Source organism: Rhodamnia argentea, chromosome 8 (assembly GCF_020921035.1).
Source record: "Rhodamnia argentea isolate NSW1041297 chromosome 8, ASM2092103v1, whole genome shotgun sequence".
Lineage (NCBI taxonomy): Eukaryota > Viridiplantae > Streptophyta > Magnoliopsida > Myrtales > Myrtaceae > Rhodamnia > Rhodamnia argentea.
Genome location: NC_063157.1, coordinates 7,549,391 through 7,568,384, shown reverse-complemented (window position 1 = coordinate 7,568,384; position 18,994 = coordinate 7,549,391). Strand labels below are relative to the sequence as shown.

The 18,994-nt window shown below is 39.9% G+C and overlaps 1 protein-coding gene across 4 annotated transcripts; it reads right to left on the bottom strand.

The window, feature by feature from the left end:
• Positions 1-8,376: 8,376 nt before the first annotated feature.
• Positions 8,377-17,830, bottom strand: LOC115736626. 4 transcript variants are annotated; one of them, XM_030668410.2, is made up of 14 exons: positions 17,642-17,830; positions 16,744-16,843; positions 15,237-15,364; positions 14,990-15,143; positions 14,796-14,905; positions 14,184-14,267; positions 14,022-14,070; positions 13,831-13,922; positions 13,141-13,279; positions 12,801-12,880; positions 11,173-12,641; positions 9,919-10,032; positions 9,088-9,841; positions 8,377-8,661 (listed from the first exon to the last, which is right to left on the bottom strand). In XM_030668410.2, the coding sequence occupies exons 2-13, from the start codon at positions 16,834-16,836 to the stop codon at positions 9,279-9,281; spliced, it is 3,075 nt and encodes a 1,024-aa protein (XP_030524270.1). In that variant the 5' UTR covers positions 16,837-16,843; positions 17,642-17,830; the 3' UTR covers positions 8,377-8,661; positions 9,088-9,278. The 4 variants fall into 4 exon arrangements, with proteins under 4 accessions (XP_030524270.1, XP_030524273.1, XP_030524274.1 ...); XM_030668413.2 differs by having other exon boundaries at positions 9,919-10,029; positions 17,642-17,772; XM_030668414.2 differs by having other exon boundaries at positions 13,141-13,273; positions 17,642-17,772.
• Between the last annotated feature and the right edge of the window lie 1,164 nt (positions 17,831-18,994).

The following is an 18,994-nucleotide window of genomic DNA, read 5'->3' as shown; positions in this document are numbered from 1 at the left end:
TTTCCCCTTGCCACTGTAATTTCTACTCCCAAAATAGGCTGAGCATTCCATTAAGCCTCCGGAAAAAAAGGAAGAGCGAGCTGTTTTCTATTACACAGTCTAATGCAGGTCAAATTTCGTGGATTCGAAAGAGGAACTGCGAGTTTATGATAGGCAGAGGAAGGAACCAGCGTAGTTGGAGTCGATAATCTCTGAGTTCACGCCGTTGCTGATGGAAACCACAAGAAAACCTGCCACTAATTTTTACGGTTCATTGGCCTAAAATACGTATGCTTGTCTTGTCAAGTCTCTCTCTCTCTCTCTCAACATGTTGCCAACCCGGACCCCTACGTTAGACTGCAATCGTCGTATCTCCCTGTTTCTGTAGAATTAGGAGGCCATGCGGATGAGATGGTACTTCTCTTTCTCCGACAGCTTCGATTGGTGATATTTGCTGAGCTGAGAGCTTAGGCCATCGTCACCGAAAACAGAGCAGGGAGGGCGAATGGGTTGGTCAGGTCGGGTTTCAGTGGATCGGGTTTCGAGCTAATTGACTCATTTAACTTGCATCAGTCGTATTGAGTGCACTGATCAAACCATCCCTGCTTTTGACATGTTTGCATTTCCATGTCGGAGCCTCCAGTATCATCCCAACTTTGGCAAAGAACTCGGGGATACTCTAAAAAGATCATAAATGATAAAAACTACCAAATAATAAAAAAAAAGGAGAACAGATGGGCAACAATTTAATGAATTTTGAAGTGAAAACAAAGAAGGAAATGAAAATTAAATGGCGTAGATCCACTCTCCTTTTCTTCTTCCCCTACATATCGGCGGCCGGCCTACGCACACCGTCGTCAACTAACTACACTCCGGCCGACCTACTGTGCCTCTCTTGCTCTTTGCAGTTTGAGCCTGTCAACCATCAACAACCTCCGGTGTCTGCAAGCGCGACCCCAAGCGAAAATTCTCTCTCTGCAACCAAACCTGATCCATTCCGTTCGCAAGTCCGCCTCAAGCGGTCCTTATTGAGGTCGACCTTTCAACCACCTAAGTACAAGAGCCGACTTCTTTGGCTACATATTCTTACTGGTCTTGGTCAATTTCGTCGTTCTTTCTCCTTTTGGGGAAGTACTTGGCATTACACTTCCATGTAAATATAATAACAAGTCAACTTTGTAGCGCGTGAGGCTCAATAATAATGCTACCTCTATCATGCACAACATAGACGAAGCTAACCCCCTTAGAGGTACTGCATGTAGGGTAATTATCGGGTACACCGAAATCATGTGAGCGTGGTTCCTATTAGATAAGAAGTATGCGGAAGAAAGAATTCGTGAAAATTTCGTACATTTCGTGCACATGACGAATAATACACGAGCCTATTTATAGGCTTTACAGGACGAATATCCGAAGTAACATAATATTACAATATCAATTAGCATCAATCAGAAAGATATCCAAAATCTCTTGAATATCTCTTAACATCCCCCTCAAACTCAAGGTGATGTAGAAGAAGTCAACTGAAGTTTGAAAAAAAAAAAAAAAACAAAAGATCTTGAAAATGCTTGGGTGAATGTGATTTTGTGAATCAATAGATGTAGTGGAAACAAATCGTACAATTTCATGCAGCACGTAATATCATATGAAATGACAATCTATTTCAATATGTTGGGCGCACTCATAGAAAACATCGTTAATGGCTATTTGACTAGAACTCTGGGTGTTGCAATAAGTGATCATTTCACCATTATGACGGTCTTGCGTGTCTTTTAATAATTATCGCTTTAACATAGTTATTCTGATACCATATTAGCAAGAGCAAGATATACTGTTGCAGTGCTAGATCGAATGACAGCAGTCTCAATTTTATGTTACATGAGATGAGTGAGTTACTTTGAAAGCGGCAGTAGCCCCTATCGAAGCAAAAATCAAAGTGGGTTACCACCCCCAGCCAACATGAGAATTAAAGCCCTCATCTCTTGGGACTGGTAAAGAAGCGAACAAAAAGCGAGGACTCGAAAAGATGGATCGATGAAAACATTTTGTGTTTTCAAAAAGTAACATGACCAGACACATTAGAGACCAAAACCCAACATATGTACCTTTTGTGCTCAATGTCATACCCGAGGAAGCAACATAAACGAGCACAAGGTTTTGATTTCGTGCCTGCATTTGGAAGAAGATGGGACAAAACAGGCAACTACAAAAAACTCGAAAAGGTTGTAATTAGAAACACGGTCATGCAAGCAGTCATAAGAAGAGATGTTACTTGTAGTATGTGACGGAGTACGATTAATGGTGCACACCATGGTATGAGAAGCCTATCCCCAAAACTGTTCGGGTTAAGAGGCTGCGATCGGAAGAGTGTTTGCAACATCTAACACGCGTCTATGGTTAGGCTCTGCTCCACCATTTCGGTGGGAAGTTTTTGGACAAGTTAATGGATCGGATGGATCCCATGTAAGTTAAGGTTTCGTCCGTGCAAATAACGGATCAGATAATACATGTCTGACCTCAATCAATGTACCTAGTATAGTAGGCAACGCATCCTTTTGTACATAGTAGGAAGGTCATCAACTGCATTGCTCTATAGTTCTCCTGGTAAACGTTTATCTACTTGAGTTAACTGAATAAGTGATTTAGGGCCTTAATGCCAACGATTTTGATTATCCGATTCTGTTTCTCGAAAACAAAAAAGGATGAGAAATATATTTGGTAACGTAAATGATTCTGATTATGTTCTCGGGAACAGTTTTGGAGCAAAAACAAGAATAACAAAAAATTGATTATGAAAAAAATATTGCTTTTTAGAAACACAAAATAGTACGAAATCCCGCATTCCTTACTTTTCCCTTTTAATTTTCTCATCACTTTCCCTTGGCCTAAAACAGAAATTTTGTGCAGTTATCAAATACGTTCTGATTCTTTAAAACTCATCCTGGGAACATAATCAGAAAAAAAAACCAATTCTAATTAGAATCACTTCTTCGAATCAGAATCGTTATCATGCAGGCTTTTAAAAATAAATAAGGGATAATAATAACTTGCATTTGCAAAATCGATATTGATCGATCCTATGTGCGATGCGTTTCAGTGATTGCAACAAGGAGCTCGTGATCAGTGCCTCCCTGTGTGCCATGATCAGCTTCTCCTGAGCGACATCATCGATATCATGGAGAAAAAAGTTAAGAGAGTGGTACAAAACCGTTCAATCAAGGTAAGGTGTGTTTGTTCCCAAAATCAACACTCGTATAGCCTTAATTTATTTCGTAAAAAATGAATTATTCGAAAAGTATTTTTCTGAAATGAAAAGCCTATATCGCTTGAAACAATTAGTCAATGAAAAATATTTCATTATCAACAATAATTTATGTCTAAATAACTTCGTACACAATAATTTTTTTCTTTCATTCGTTCCTTTTTAAGCGACACAATCAATTATTTAGTATGAAGTTCTCCAAATAATTCTTTTTTCGCAAAAAAAAAAAAAAACAAAACTTTATTTAAAGCTCTTTTACCACCAAGTAAACTCAATTTGCCATCTCTCTCTCTCAACACTTAATTTCTTTGATATGAGAGCCACTCTCAAAATGGTTCATCGAGTTACCTGGTTTTTGTTCAATGCTATTGGTCTATTTGACAATGTTGGGAAAATTATCAATTCAGTCTTAAACCCACAAAATTATCCAAAAAATCATAAACCTATTAACCATTTACCAATTCAGTCATAAACCTTTTAGTTTTGCCAATTCAGTCATAAATATTTTCATGTTTTACCAATTAAGTTCATAAGATCAATTTTAGTAAAAAATTACTAATATGGATGTCGATCGTTTTACATTGACAATTTTTAATAGTATTTTAATCTTTTTTGAATTATTTTTTCTATTTAACATTTTACTTTTTTTCGTTTTTCCCTTCGCCGGCCATCACCGAGCCTTAGGCGAGGGAAGCCTGGCCCAAGGCTATTGAAAGCATTCCTCACCCGATCTAGTGAGCACGGCCCTCATCGGCCATCGACGAGTCTTGATGATGGGTGGCGGAGGGAAAAGAAAGAAGGAAATAAATAAAAACGTAAAGTAAAAAAATATTAAAATGTTATTAAAAATTATCCACGTTATTTCCAGTCGTGCCACGTAGGATGGCTACGTCGGCGATTTCAGGCCAAAATTAGTCGGATGAATCAAATTGGCAAAACGAGAAAATGTTTGGAACCGAATTGGCAAAATTAAAATGTTTATGACTGAATTGACAAAAAAAATAAAATAGTTTTATGACTTTTTGGACAATTTTCCCATCTTAAATTTATTGTTTGGGTGCCAATTCATCCTTAAACTTTCCAATTTCGTCAATTTTTTTGCGAAATTTCAATGTAGTCCTCGCAAAATTGATGTGGCGATCCACGAGTTGTACACGTCGGCGTGTCACATAGGGTGCTCCACGATGACTAGACGCTATGTCAGAAATTTCTACCTAAAGTTTGCCGGAATAACTACATTGAAAATTCGCGCAAAAGACTTAAGACTATATTTGCAAAATCGAAGAGTTTATGACTGAATTGACATCCGTACAATAGATTTAGGACTGATTAAGTGATTATTCCGGAAATATTTGAAGTGGCTAAGCAAATTCGACAGGAAAAAAAAAATTGGCTAAGCAAAACCTATGTCATCCTCTAGCATGTCGTCCTGGCTTTTGAGAACATTAAGAGATCGGGAGGATCTTCACCAGCTAAAAACATAGTCTTGTCACAGAGGAGAGACTTTAAAAGAACGAATAAATTAATTAAGAACATTTTCATCCTCCACGAAAAGTATTTACACATAAATCATTGTTGATAAGGAACACATTTGTCATTGACTAGTCATTTCAAGCGATAGAGCCAATTATTTCTAAAAAGATGTGTCCCGATCATTCGTTTTCACTAAACAAACGGGGTTTATGTTATGCAACATTATAGTATAACAACAGTCAGCGTGGAAATGGCCAACATTGGCGGGCCTCGTCTATGTATTTAATCAACTCGAGATTAATGAACACTCTCTTCTTAATTATCATTAAGAGGACGGGGTTAACTGTTCTGATTTCCTACGTTGACCAGACCTTAGGCTCATCAAACTCAGTCAAAAAACTCAAACCTTAGATTATTTTTATTATTCCCAAATTTACACATTGGTTGAGTTTTGGCGTGTGGACTTGAATGACATGTTCTAGGAAGGAAATCTCTGGTCGTAATAAGCAGTCTTCCGGCAGGCACCGAAGTCTGATATATAAACACCCGCCTCCTCAATTCATTCCTCACAGCTTCTCCAGATCTCCGAATTCGTTCAAAGAGAACGAACGCCAGTTGAAATCACACGAAGCTCCACCTTCCCGTTCGGAAGAGAGCAAGAGATCGGTGATGGCGATGCCGCTAAGCTACGTGGACGAGGAGGCGAAGCGCAAGAAGAAGGTGAAGTGGACAATCGGCATCACTGCCTTTGTCGTCTTCCAGGTCGCCCAGGCCCTCTTCTTCGTCCTGGTCATCATGAAGTTCAAGTCCCCCAAGTTCAAAATCGGCGAGTTCCACGACCTCCAGGACTTGACTGTCGGGACTCAGCCTGCCTTTCCTTCGTTCGACATGAGCTTCGTCGTGCCCATCCGGATCAAGAACACCAACTGGGGTCCCTTCAAGTACGACGCAGCCGCGATCAACTTCACTTACGGGGACGTTCAGCTGGGGCAAGTGATGATCCCAAAGAGCAAGGTCAACTTCAAGTCCACCAAGAAGATCGACGCAAGCGTGAGCTTGAGCTCGGACGCTTTGCCCAGCAGTTCAAATCTGGGGAGCGAACTGAGCTCGGGGCTCATAACGTTGAGCAGTCAAGGCGAGCTCAAGGGGAAGGTAACGGTCATGTTCATGTTCAAGAAGAAGAAGATGTCCCATATGAACTGCACCATGGCTATCAATACAGCGACGAAGGCGGTCCAGTCCTTGTCATGCGAATGAGAGGCGCGAACTTTCGATTTTTAAATTTTTCGATATGCCATGTTGAATTAATGATTTGGATTTGGGATTAGTTAAAAAAAAAAAGGTCAAATGTCTAAATCGATTTATACGGTGTGTAATCTATGGGTGTCATTGTGAATTTATTGTTAAGTCAAATCTCAAAATTGACCTTACTATTTCAACATTCAATTTCCTGTAGCATCTTCTTATATAAATTGTTGTCGCGTGCATATTCATGTTCTTTCTACGCTGTTGTCCTTTCTTCGTTGGTTAAAGATGGACAATTGCCCTTCGAACAAGAGGACATGCCACAGACGCCGCCAGCGCCCTCCCGAGTCGCCTCGGCCGCTAGGTAATATCCACCTTGTGCCCACCTTATATCGCATGTCGTCCTATCTATCTCACGCCTCCGCAAGCCCATCGCCGCCGCCGCCACGTCGAGATATGAGATTTCGAATCTCATATGTCGATGCCCTGGACAACATCGTAGGTGGATCTCATATTGAGGTCTAGCTTGCACAAGTCGCGAGCTCTGCCCGACAGCAGAGTCTCTCCCATGAATATGGTCCAAATCAGGTCATTCGACATCGATTAGAACTAGATCCAAGGTTGCAATCTTCGTGGGCCTCGGATCCGAGGCTAACACCAACCATGTTGTGCGGAATGAAAGGTGACAAATTGGTAAAATACGTGATGACGATAGGCTGCAACTTGAAATAAAATTGGCAAAGCTCAAAGGACAAAGTCACAGATTTTGAAAAGTTGGGATTGCATGTGATATATGGGTGCATAACTTAAGTTGCATTTTGCATTTCGCCAATTAAAAAAGTTGGGTTTTGCAACTTTTCACTCATGGCCACTTGAGGTTATACGTACCGGTTATTACGTTCCCATCGCCGCATGTAGATTTCAATTTATTGATAAAATTGATATACCACTCGAAAAGGATTTGTCATCTCATCTTATAATGCACTTGTGTGTGTCCGCATTTATTTCTCCATCGTCATTTGTAAATCTTAAAGAAGCAAACTATCATGCAAAAATGCATGTACCTCCTCAACTCAAACATGGCAGACTGTTGTTGTACATCCCATAGAAAAAGTGGAGGAGCACTTCTTTACTGTGGATCCCCACTTTCCAACCCTTTTTTGAGCGGTCGGTCACGCACATTCATCAGCTTTACATCTTTTCCATTCTTAAAGATAAAATGGTCGACATGCTGTAAAAAAGGAGACATCCCTGCGGACCTCTCATGGCAGTTGACGGCACAAGTGACTCATCCCACCGCTTTCAGTTTTAAACCCTTTTTTTTTATTCCTCTAATTTTAATTTTTAAGTATTCGATTTTTTTTTTTTAACTTCTCTCTATAACAAAACAACATAAATCTAGACATATATCAACCGGATATTTTAAGGCATTTTTGAAGTCGATACAAATCCGTCAATCTTATGAGGTCGGATTTGGTGATTTTGGCTGTCCTCGGGTAACGACCTGTCCTTCCAATGTTGACAACATTCATATTTCCCAAGTGCTTTATAACAAGCACTCACAACTATAAGGTGAATTCCCTAAGTATGACTTTATAGGATTTGGTAGTCAATAAAAACATCAAATTTAGCCTCTCTCACCCCATCCTTACCCAAAAATTAAAAACATCAAATATAGGAGGAACTCTTGCAATGAACCAGCTCAATTGGTGATTTCACCAGGCAAAAACGAACGATTGAGATTCATATGACGATGGAACTGATGAAGGCAAGAATTCTCCCACATAATACAGTTTTCAGGGGTGTACAGTATTCACAGTTTCATCAAATGGCAGGGGGCCACTGGCCTCTTTCAAGATAATTGAAAGAACAAACCTGCCAAGGCGAAGTAGATCAAACTTAGGTCCGGAAATCTTTGGATGAATCCAACTTTTCGAAGCTGCTATTAAGTCCACAAAGTGGTTCAATGAACAACAAAATAGAGTGCCCACGACCGTTTCCACAAAAGTACATCGTGCGTCGCTATCTACAGGTGAGATTACTGTCCCAATGCCCTGACAGACTATTTTCCCATGTTCTCATACTCAAAAGTAATTGCTGACCACCTGTCTTTTAAGGTGTATACTACTCGGCACGAGAATCAACATCCACCGCAGTCGCCAGTAGCAAGTTTTGACAATTTCTAAACATGGAACTCATCCCCCCAATCAACATGAAATCATGATGACTTCGCCAAGGCGTAAAATGTTAAAAAGACTACAAGATTAAAAGAGTACCTGCACAAAACGCTCCGGCCCTTAGGATGATTAATCTCAAATATCTTAGACGAAAGAAACAACCAATCTCGCTCAGTGTCCTTCAATTACTACTTATCGCAGATATCACGCCAGGGGACAATATATCCGTCAGGTTTCAGATGTAAAACTCCAGAAGAGGTTATTGGGTACTTACAGAAGATATGCTATTTGACATTCACAGGGAAGTCATTGCAATAAGCTCAATAAGGAGTCCATTTCTATTTGTTCACACCGTAAATCCTATAACCGATAAAAGGACTCGCTTAAGATCTCAGCAAGCGAGAGTGACAACTGGATTCATTCATATTTGTCAGGACCAGAACCCCTCATTAAGGGCATCAGCCAGAATCTGGAAGCAATCACTATTCCAACTATGATGCCACATTCGGCCCAAAACCCGCACACCTGCAAGTGCATGATAGAGCAAGACAACTAATTAGAAACTTCTTTTTAATGAGTCAGACAACCACGGAAACTTGGATCTATTCTCAAGACGAAGGTGGATTAGATATAGACAACCACCATTCAATAGAAAGCTGTGGTATTACCATCATTCCAATACAACCAAAACCAAAACCAAGCAACAAAGGGAAAAAACAACGGAAATGATGCTTTCACTATCCTTAAAAATTCAAATATGTATGAAGCTTTCTGAATTTTTTTGTTAAATGTACCTCTAACTACTTTTGCACACACACAATAAGAGATGACCATACCCTTGTGACAAAAGCTATCCAACCGTATCCTCTTTCAACGTTATCATAAAAAAAATGCAGAGGGGGAGCAGACTACAAGCTTCAGTCAGTTTTAAATCAAAACATCCACTTTTACCTGCTGCATTGGATACCCCCATTAACTTGGGAGTTGATCCTCAACAGGCTTGCCTCCATCAAGAGCTTTCATGAGTCTGTCCTGTCCACTAAAGTTCAATGTCATGGAATCATCCAAAATCACTGTCACTTCCACCTACAGTAATTTCCATCTCCAAGCCAACCAAGAAAGATGTTGCATCTGACAAAGCATCACATCCCAAAATTCCTGTTATAGAGATCTCCTGAACCAGACATCCAGAGCTTGGAATCTTCATAACCATCGTAAAATTTTTTTAATCCAACCCTTTCATTTCTAAGGAGCTGAGAGATGCCGAGGCTGTCTCCACTTTGGATTTCATTCCATCCATCCCAGTGGACATTTGTACTTAGACCATTTCTAGCCTGTTGGAGAGTTGACGGGGAAAAAGGAGGTGTGCCACCTACTTGTGATCTGTCCAAAATTCTAGAAGGAAGACCATATGTACCATTGAGATTAGAGTAATTATCCCCCGCAACATATGCCAGGTTCTGGTGTGGAGAGAGAGATCCCTGCATCAGTGAATGAAGTCTAGAATCACCCTCGAAAGCATTTGACTGAGGGAAAGGTTTAACATCATAGCTCAGGTTATTGAGCCCATTCTGATGTCTCCCTTTGCCAACGGCTAATATAGCAGGATCCATGAACTCAATATCCACTGTGTTGCCAATGTTTCCAGCTGATGGTGGTTGATGTAAATTACTCAACCAAGAGGTTGTATCCAGTAACTGATTCCCTGAAAACAGAGCACAAACTGATGATGCAATGAAAGGTAAAAGTTGAACTACATTTATATAATATTTGTCTACTTACGAGACAGTGAGTCAAAAGAATGGTCCATTCTTTCCCGAGAAGAAAACCCTGGAGGTGGTGCCTTACTGGGTGCTGAGAAACCCGGAGGGGCCAACATTTGAGACCTTGAAACTGCTAAAAGAAAATTGACAGGGTCATGATGGGAATTTGCCAATAGCGCCAGAAAAGAAGAAATACAACAAGTGACCATTTAACCAATGTAAAATTTCCATTATAAACTCGGAATCAATTCATTTACAAACAGTTCTTGGGTTACGATAGATTCATTATGTACAAAATTAGCAAGCCAAGGACATATAACAATGGTCAGAGGGAGTTCAATTGAAAACAGAGAGCAACATGTGTGAGAATGCATTACTTCTCAGTGATCCAGACGTGTCCACAACTGGCTATTTAATCATAAATGCTAATATACCAACTTTGTTCATCATCTTTCTGTTCGTCATTCAAAGGCCCCATGAATCTTGCCTCTAGCAACTTCTTATTGTAACTTTCTTAAGGGATGCAGATTATCCAATCAATGAACTTGACAAGGCAAAATGCAACGCAGTACTCCAAGTCCCGTTGTGATACCAGAAAGGATCGACAAGAATATTGAGAATCGAGAAATGCAACCAAATTAACTCTTGATGATAGTGTGAAATGGAAACATTCGAGTTGCAGTAGAATCTGAAAAGTGGTCATTAGAAGGCCAGATGGCTGAATAATACTCACTAGAATGCATGCCACAAAGTAAATATAAGCGGAGACGGCACCCAAAATACACACTGACCGTAACAGCAACCACACTCAAGTGAAAATGCAGAGTGATGGAAATGAAAACTTATTCCACTTAAGCCGAGAAACAACAAATATGGACAAAAGAAACCACAAGTTCAGAGCAATAGCAAGATGGAAATAATACAAAGTACCCGACATCCAGAAAAGGCACGAGGGAAAGAATTAGAAATCCTAACTAGTTTGAAGTACCACGGAAGCAAAATTCATATATACAGATGACCACACCCCCAATATAGTTAGTATTAGCAGTCAAGGAGGGCATTGCGATAAAAACAGACCATCAATGTTCAGTGACCCACCTGTATAACTAAACAACAAGCAGGACAGAAAAGGAGGAGAATAATATGTAGCAATTAATATCATGTGTTCATATACTTCAACTTCAGTAGGAAGCCTACCAAAAAACCTTCAAACAATTAACTTATATATGTGTATATCACCAATCGACTTCAAATGAGAATAAACACTACTCACCAGAACTTTTGCCAGAAGCCATAAGAGACTGACTACCAGAAAAATTGTCAGCATCAACAAGACTTTGGGGGTGAAAACCATTAGACATCCCAATCCTATTAGAGAAAGACTCTCTATTTTCACCATCCTTGTGGAGCAATCCATTCCCTGACAGTTGGCCAGGAACACCATGAGGTGGCTCAAAGTCAAATGCTTGACTCTCCTCCTGTCTAGCAAAAGAAAACCGGGATTGATTGCTATTGGAAACCTTCCTGGAAGTCAATGTTTTCATAGAACCTGGCTGTTCATCAGTCTCTCCCAACAGTTTCGCCAGATAATGCGGCGAGGTCAATGAATCATCCCAAGCATCAGAGTCCAGGGACAGTATATTTGAGATTATGCTGCTCTCTCCGGTATCCGAGGAAGCACCAGCACCAGCAATGGCAGAATTATCTACCATCTGCCTTCCTGTCACCTCTTTTGGATATACAATGAAACTTGCAGCAACTCCATTAGAATCAGCAGTCTCACTGGCGAAGCTATCATGGTAACCATTAGACATTGTAGAACTACATGATGCAAGTAGAGAATGGTGGCCATTTAAGGTATTATTTACAGGCACGGGGTCAGCATTTGAACTCCTCATGCCAAACACCTCGCTGGGTATATACGAATGAGATCTCGAGTGATTCGGACTAGATGAACAAAAGGAGTGTTGCCCAACTTCAGGATCTCTTAGTCTTTGATTATCAAAGGTTCGTATATCATCTTCAACAACCTCAGCTAAAGCACTAGGCACTTGATTTTGCAACACTAAATTCTGGGGACACTGGTCAGAAGAAACATCCAACCAAAGATTAGGTGGGACAGTTTTATTCCCTCCCTTTTCTCCAAATTCCTCTAAGTATAATTCTTCTTCCGACCCTTGATTCCTAGGTGATCCAGTCTGAAGTGGATCCGGTGATTTTGGTCCTACAACCCTCGATGACTCGTGTTCAAAGTGGTTGGTGATTTTCATCGAAGAAATATCAGCACATAAAACTGGAATATCTCCATTTCCAATATTTCCTCCTGTCTGTGGGTCTAGAGTGAGTGACACTCTTGCATTGTCTAAGGAACTCTTTACTCTTGGAAGCGCATTAGTACTGCCATTGTCGTCCTTGCTAGGTGACAGGCATGATAAGCGGCTGCTTAATGCTGAACCACAAAGAGCTCCATCTGATGCAACATAACTATTGGATGGAGGAAGGTCAGTAAGCTGCTTCAGAGTATTCATTGGATCTGTTAAGCTCTTTGCAGATATTGACTGAATCCCTTCAACCAATGATGTCTTTTTTATTGAATAACTATGAGACACAGGTGCCTGATCAGTGCTTTCAAGTGCTGCGGAAGATCCATGTGTCCTTTCCACAGGCTCCGATTTCAACATAGGTCCACCTAAACTAACTGAAATAGGAACAGAAGATTGGAAACTGGAAGCACGCGTACCCCTGGATCAATTTCAGAAAAGAAGATTAAAATTCAATCAAATATAACAAAAGGAACAAATATGATTGTGCTTGCTTTGTTCATTTCTCAATTTAGCCAAAAAAAAAGAAAGCTAGATATACCAAAAAAAAAAAACTTAGAGCAGGTAGAAGGTGGCTTACCATGAGGCTGCAGCAGGGAGAGCTATTGGTCTGGCATTACTTCCATTTGGAGGAGAACCTTTGAGAACGCTCGCTGTAGTCTGCCACAGAAAACACCAATTGCGAATCAGAAAAACAGGCAACAAAACTATGAATCAAACATTTGGTTCCAGTACTGTCGGTTACATTTCAGATACTTGTGTTTTTTTTTAAAATTGATTAGGGAAAAAGAATCCAAAATATTAGTTAGTTATGTCCCGAAAATATTCATCTGGAGAAATGCACTAGGAATGCTTAGCCTATTCTGCTTAATGAGTGCATGATAATGTAAGCAACCTTACAAGGCAAATGAAGTGCTTACAATTGGGGCAGTTTTCATAATAGGTTTTCCTGTGGAACCAGAGCTGTTAGTACAAAAATCATCAACAGGTGGTGGCAACACATTGCCTGAACGCCTTTGCAGTGTGCTTGCATTACCAGTGATTTGCTGAACTCTGCTCCTTCCAAACAAGAACACAGAACAGTTAAACGCACAATGAGAATGTTTAACTCAAGACCCACAAAAATCAGCACACGAAACTAGAGACGCTGATTTGACGGTGGTATTGAGGGGAGCATACAGTCCTTGAATCAATCAACATCAACAAGAGTCAATTACAACAAAATAGGTGTAAACATGGCAGCTTCAGATACTTGATGAAAATACAATGCTTAGGATCAACTAAAGTAATATCCATGGGAAGGATTTCAAGGTAGAAGTTCCACAAGTAGCTATCTTCATCATACACTTTTAGCAAAATTGGTTCTCATGGATTAATAGAAATGAAGATAAGCTACTTAATGAAACTTCGACCATGCTCCATAAATACCACCAGCAATAGAAGGTGCAATGTAAGCGACATTAGAAGGGGAATAATATCAATACCCCACAGCAATAGATGACACTCAAAATATAAATAGCAATAGATAATTCACTTGCCAGATCAAAGAATGAGAAAAGGCTATGAAATTGGAAAAACAAATTAAAGCAGAACCAGAAATGAAAGTCTACCTCGTGTAGGCTGAGATTATTTCATCCTTTGTAAAGCTATCCTCTTGAGAACCAACTTCATGCAAATACAAGCAATCTGGGTTGGTGCAAGGCTGGACCAGAAAGTCAAATGTCAGTTCAGATCCGCTCCATTATGGAACTTCAGTAAGCAGTCAGGCCAATTACAGCTCATACATAACTCATATTCATACCACATTTCTTAGCCATGCATGACAATACTTTGTGGTCCCAAAGCACACCCTGCAATGTATTATTGAAAACCAACTTCTTGATAAGCTAATTTGGAGCTGAGATGCAGTAAGTTCAGACAGTCAAGTTATCTAGGTTAACGGATCGAAAAACATTAAACTTACCTTAATGGTCTACCCTCCAAGACAAAGCCATGTACAGATTGAATACAACGAATTGCTTCCTCCTCTTTTGAGTACGTAATATATCTAAGAAAAAGTAACAAAAAACAACATATTTTCCAAAACAATAAGTTTGGGTAAATTAAAAGGACAACAATGCCACGAGCCACCAAACAGCAGGCCAACATGTAAACCATAAAAGAAAATTTCAACTCCCAAATCAAGTGAACACTGCTGAAAGCTCGCGACAATTGCAAGTCCAAATCACTTTGCATCAAAAGTAAGACGCCGCAAACTTGGAGGCCAAGAGCAGTGTTAAGTTCATAAATGCAATGTCTTCATTGACAAAAGACTTGGCAATAAGAAACAGAAGAGTTTAAAAGCCATGCAAGAGAATATCGGTTCTATACACTTAAGCCCATAATTGCTTGGAAACCAAATGCTAAAACGAATAGCACAGGCACAGTCATGAATGCTAAATATATGATAATTGTCTTCCAAACATCATGTTGGCACTTATTATTAAAATTTATGTTGATTTAACTATCAAAGCATTCATTACACATAAACAACCAGTCAATGCATCAGCAAGAATTGCAAGTGCCGGTTACTTACACACTACAAGTATTGTTAGGAAACTGCTGAATAACACCAGCTGATGTCCGAGACATAGATACTTTAAGAACCTTTCCATATTGACCAAAATAGTCTCTCCGAAGGAGAAGCTGCAATAAACAATATGCATAATTGTTGATTATTACTTAAAATTCTCATCTGCATGGACACAGAGGAGAGAGAAGAAAACTCACATCCTCGTTAGCCAGGTGAAGCGGCAAACCAACTATATAAACCAGGTTGCGTTGAATGACACGCACACTACTGAGATGCTTTCTCCCCTCTGATGATTTTGTCTTTGCTTTCTGTGACTTGCTCCTTTTCTCCATATTAACTTCAGCCACCAACCTGTGGATTACAGACGTCAATTTTGTGTGTGTGCATGTTTATAAGCATGTGTGTGTGATAGAGAGAGATTTGTCTTTTTATGAAGAACAACACCTCTCGCAGCTTGCAGCCATTCCCACAATCTTTTCCTTGTCATAAGGAGCACGACATGCCGGACAACGACCCTCTGTATCAACCTTCTCTGCCATTTCCATAATGTGATGCCAGCACCATACACATAACTGTCATCAAACAGAGCACTTGAGAGAGGAAACAAGCAGAAACCACAAACAAGATGTTTTAACGCAGAACAAACAGAAACCAACAATAGTAAAGATCACACCACTTTACAAGCGACCTTGCTCCTCAGGTCTATAAACTTATGAAGTACGAAAACAAATTCCTTACTATTGTCACTACTCGGCAAAACAATCCACATGACACCAAATTTTCACACAGAAAATTGCCACGGTATCCTTTATGAAGGCACGTGCATTAGAAAAAGCAGAATCACTATCGCGAATGATCTGTGTAATTGCCAACGAGACATGTAGCTATCACTCACTTTGTGCCCATGGGAACTCAGAGCCATTGACCACTAAAATGAAGTCATACTCACATGGAAAGAAAAACTGACATGGTTTATTTTGACCATATGGGAACTCTATAACTGACAAGTTCTCCTAAAGCTTGGCACGAATTGTATGAGTCGTACCATACTTGCCAACCAACTTAAAATTGGCTACACTACAACATTGACAGACAGAGTAGTCAAGCGAACGTGTATAGAGTGGAGCCACCTTATGAAATGACTGCCTACAGACCAAACCAACTAATGGGAGACTTCATAGTTGGGTGATGATCAAATCAGAGTGCAGCAACCTCTACATATAGGTCATATTAAGATTACAGGCGCACTCTGAATGGGGTGACTCCTTCCAGGACTGTCGTTAGCCATAGAATGAAGTCACGCAGTTGCCATGGGCTAAAACTATCGATTACATAGGAAGCTTCACAATATACACCCGATGCTCTCGTTTCATTATATTGACTCGTTCCTGCTTTTTCTCATTAATTATAAGACAATTACAACTAAGTGAATCGCCACTCTTCTCAGGAAAAGCAACAAACGCAAGTCAATTACATCACAACAAAACAAAATCAACCCAGTCACCAATAAAAGGGAACAGACCCCTAACAAGATCAAAAAAGGATTTTGACAACGTGTATGCAAGATATGAGAGCTGTTTCCCTTTTGTCAACATGCCCATAAGGTGTGATCAGAGGAACAATGCCAGAGCCAAGCAAGTCGAATGATGTCCCAAATTAAAGTAGAAAATAGTGTCAATCAATTATGAAAGCTCTGGAAACTGATCAACAGGATGATATTAATCCTATTAACACTGAATCAAAGTATTATTAATGGCTTCGAGAATTACAGGTTCTTTCAAAAGGAAAAAAAGAGAAGCATAATTCCATACCTTGCAGGTTTTAACCTAATGCAAGTGGTAGTATACTTATATAAATTCATATATTTCCAAAAGTGTGGCTTATGGCGGTTATACTTCATATAATTTGAAAAGAGTTCCAAATGACCAGGACAAACAATTGTTAATCAGACCTCATAACCACATTTGCATGGCTTCAGCTGCTGATCAGTCAAATCCATCTCTTCAGCACAGAGAGGGCATGTCTTTTCTCCCTGATCGCTCATGGTTTCCCTGAGCCGAAAGAAAGAGATAGTTAGGACTTAGTCAAGCAATAATCCAGGGAAGAAAGGAAAACAAGGCAAAAGGACACTTTACAAAATCCAATTCCTCAATTTACTCAAAGAAATGACCCCCAAATTCTTCGAGGATTTAATCATCAAGTGATAGCAACACAACATTCCATAATGCAACTTTGATTGTCATGTTTTACCATCCGATACTCCCAAAATTCCTCCTTTTTTACTCTTTCTTCAATTATGCGAATCAAAAGGGCAGAAAACTAAAAGGGATGAGTCACAAAACAAAATCCACTAACACATGCATTACAGGATCACCGCCATTCATAATTCTCCCGAATACGTACGTCAAACCCTAAGACCCCTGTTCACCCAACTCAATAACTCCGTCCAAACACCATGGACCACAACATTCACCCCTAACATCAAAAGACGGAAACACAAAAACGTCGACCGCCACCAATGCCATCTCGCACCAAGACAATCGATTCCCCGCAATAGACAACCCCACTAAATCTCCAACCGCGAAACCTAACCAGCCCCATTCACATGCAACACAACCCAGACATCCATCCGATTCGAGAAAGAGCTCACACAAAGCCCGATGCACCAATCGACCGCGAGAGACAGAGAGAGACAGCAAAAGCACTGCAGATTAAACGGAGACTGGAGCAGAACAGAGGCAGAGATCTCGGAGGACGGATTCAAAAAAGGGGGAAAGAACACAATCGGACTCGCACAAGACACGCAATCGGCGCAATTAGGGTTTCCCGCGAGGGCTTAAGGGACTTACAGATTTGGCGATCGAGAAAAGGGACGGAGGGAGGTGAGGAATCTGTGAGGATGAGATTGCGAGGAACGCACGACGCAGGGAGCGAGAGCGAGAGAGCGAACGAGCGAGATGGAGAGAGAGAGAGGGCCACAGCGAAGCACTCTAATGCGGACACACAGAAAGAGAGAGAAGGGAGAGAATACGCTACGTCGTTTGGATGGCTTTTGTCTGCTGGTTTCGCCGAGTCGCTGTCGTTTTAGGTTTATTTATTTTTCAATTTCGTCATTCATCGCATTAATCATTTTTCAAATTTACTTGCACTATATATACCTACGCAACCCCGTCGTATCTTCTTTTTATTCCGATTATTTGTGTTTTCCGCTACATTTATATTGCAAAAAATAAATAATTTAAAAAATATTTTTATAATCTTCTCGATAGTTGACTATGAAAGTACTTTTATTTATTAATTTTTTAAACGATATAATTGATTATTTTTAAAAATATATATTTTTATTTATTTTTATAAAATAAATGGAGCATTTTAAATTCTTATCATAGCTGCAAAAACACATGATTTTATTGCACTTTTTTTCATAATTAAAGAAAGATTGATGTATCGATGTATTTCAAGGCCGCCGCACGGATTTGGATCGCCTAACATTGAGATTTCCGTAACATACGTGACATTACTTAAATCAAGCGGTCCAAATGAAAATGAACAGTTTAATTTGAGTCACTTCATATGTTGAAATGAAGAAAAAAATGTGAGCGGGAATTTTTTTGGGATTTGAAAATTTTTGAATCCCAAACGTGGTTCAAATCGGGGCAATCCATTTTCATTTGAAATGCCCGATTTGAGTAATGTCATGCACGTCACGAAAATTTTAATATTAGGTTGTCGGGATCCCCGCCGCATGGCAATTTCGAGATTGTCCGCATCCGCAATTGGTTCTGTAAACTTACATTGTCAATTAGCGTAAGAATTTCCGGATATGACGAATTATTGGAGGGGAAAAAAAAAAGAAGAAGAAAAGAAAAAGGAATTTGGGATTTGAAAATTTTTGAATCCCAAACGTGGTTCAAATCGGGGCAATCCATTTTCATTTGAAATGCCCGATTTGAGTAATGTCATGCACGTCACGAAAATTTTAATATTAGGCTGTCGGGATCCCCGCCGCATGGCAATTTCGAGATTGTCCGCATCCGCAATTGGTTCTGTAAACTTACATTGTCAATTAGCGTAAGAATTTCCGGATATGACGAATTATTGGAGGGGAAAAAAAAAAGAAGAAGAAAAGAAAAAGGAATTTGGGTGGTGGATCGCGTCCATACACGTGTCGATCCATGTTATCCTGGCGGGGCCTCGGATGC

What these genes read in the sequence shown, in the direction of transcription:
- LOC115736626 (XM_030668410.2), bottom strand. Translation starts at nt 16,836, where the DNA reads ATGAGCGATCAGGGAGAAAAGACATGCCCTCTCTGTGCTGAAGAGATG. An exon ending in TTATGAAAACTGCCCCAATT is followed by an intron (nt 12,881 to 13,140) that starts GTAAGCACTTCA and finishes TTTCTGTGGCAG; the next exon opens with ACTACAGCGAGCGTTCTCAA. An exon ending in TTCTTTTGACTCACTGTCTC is followed by an intron (nt 9,842 to 9,918) that starts GTAAGTAGACAA and finishes CTCTGTTTTCAG; the next exon opens with GGAATCAGTTACTGGATACA.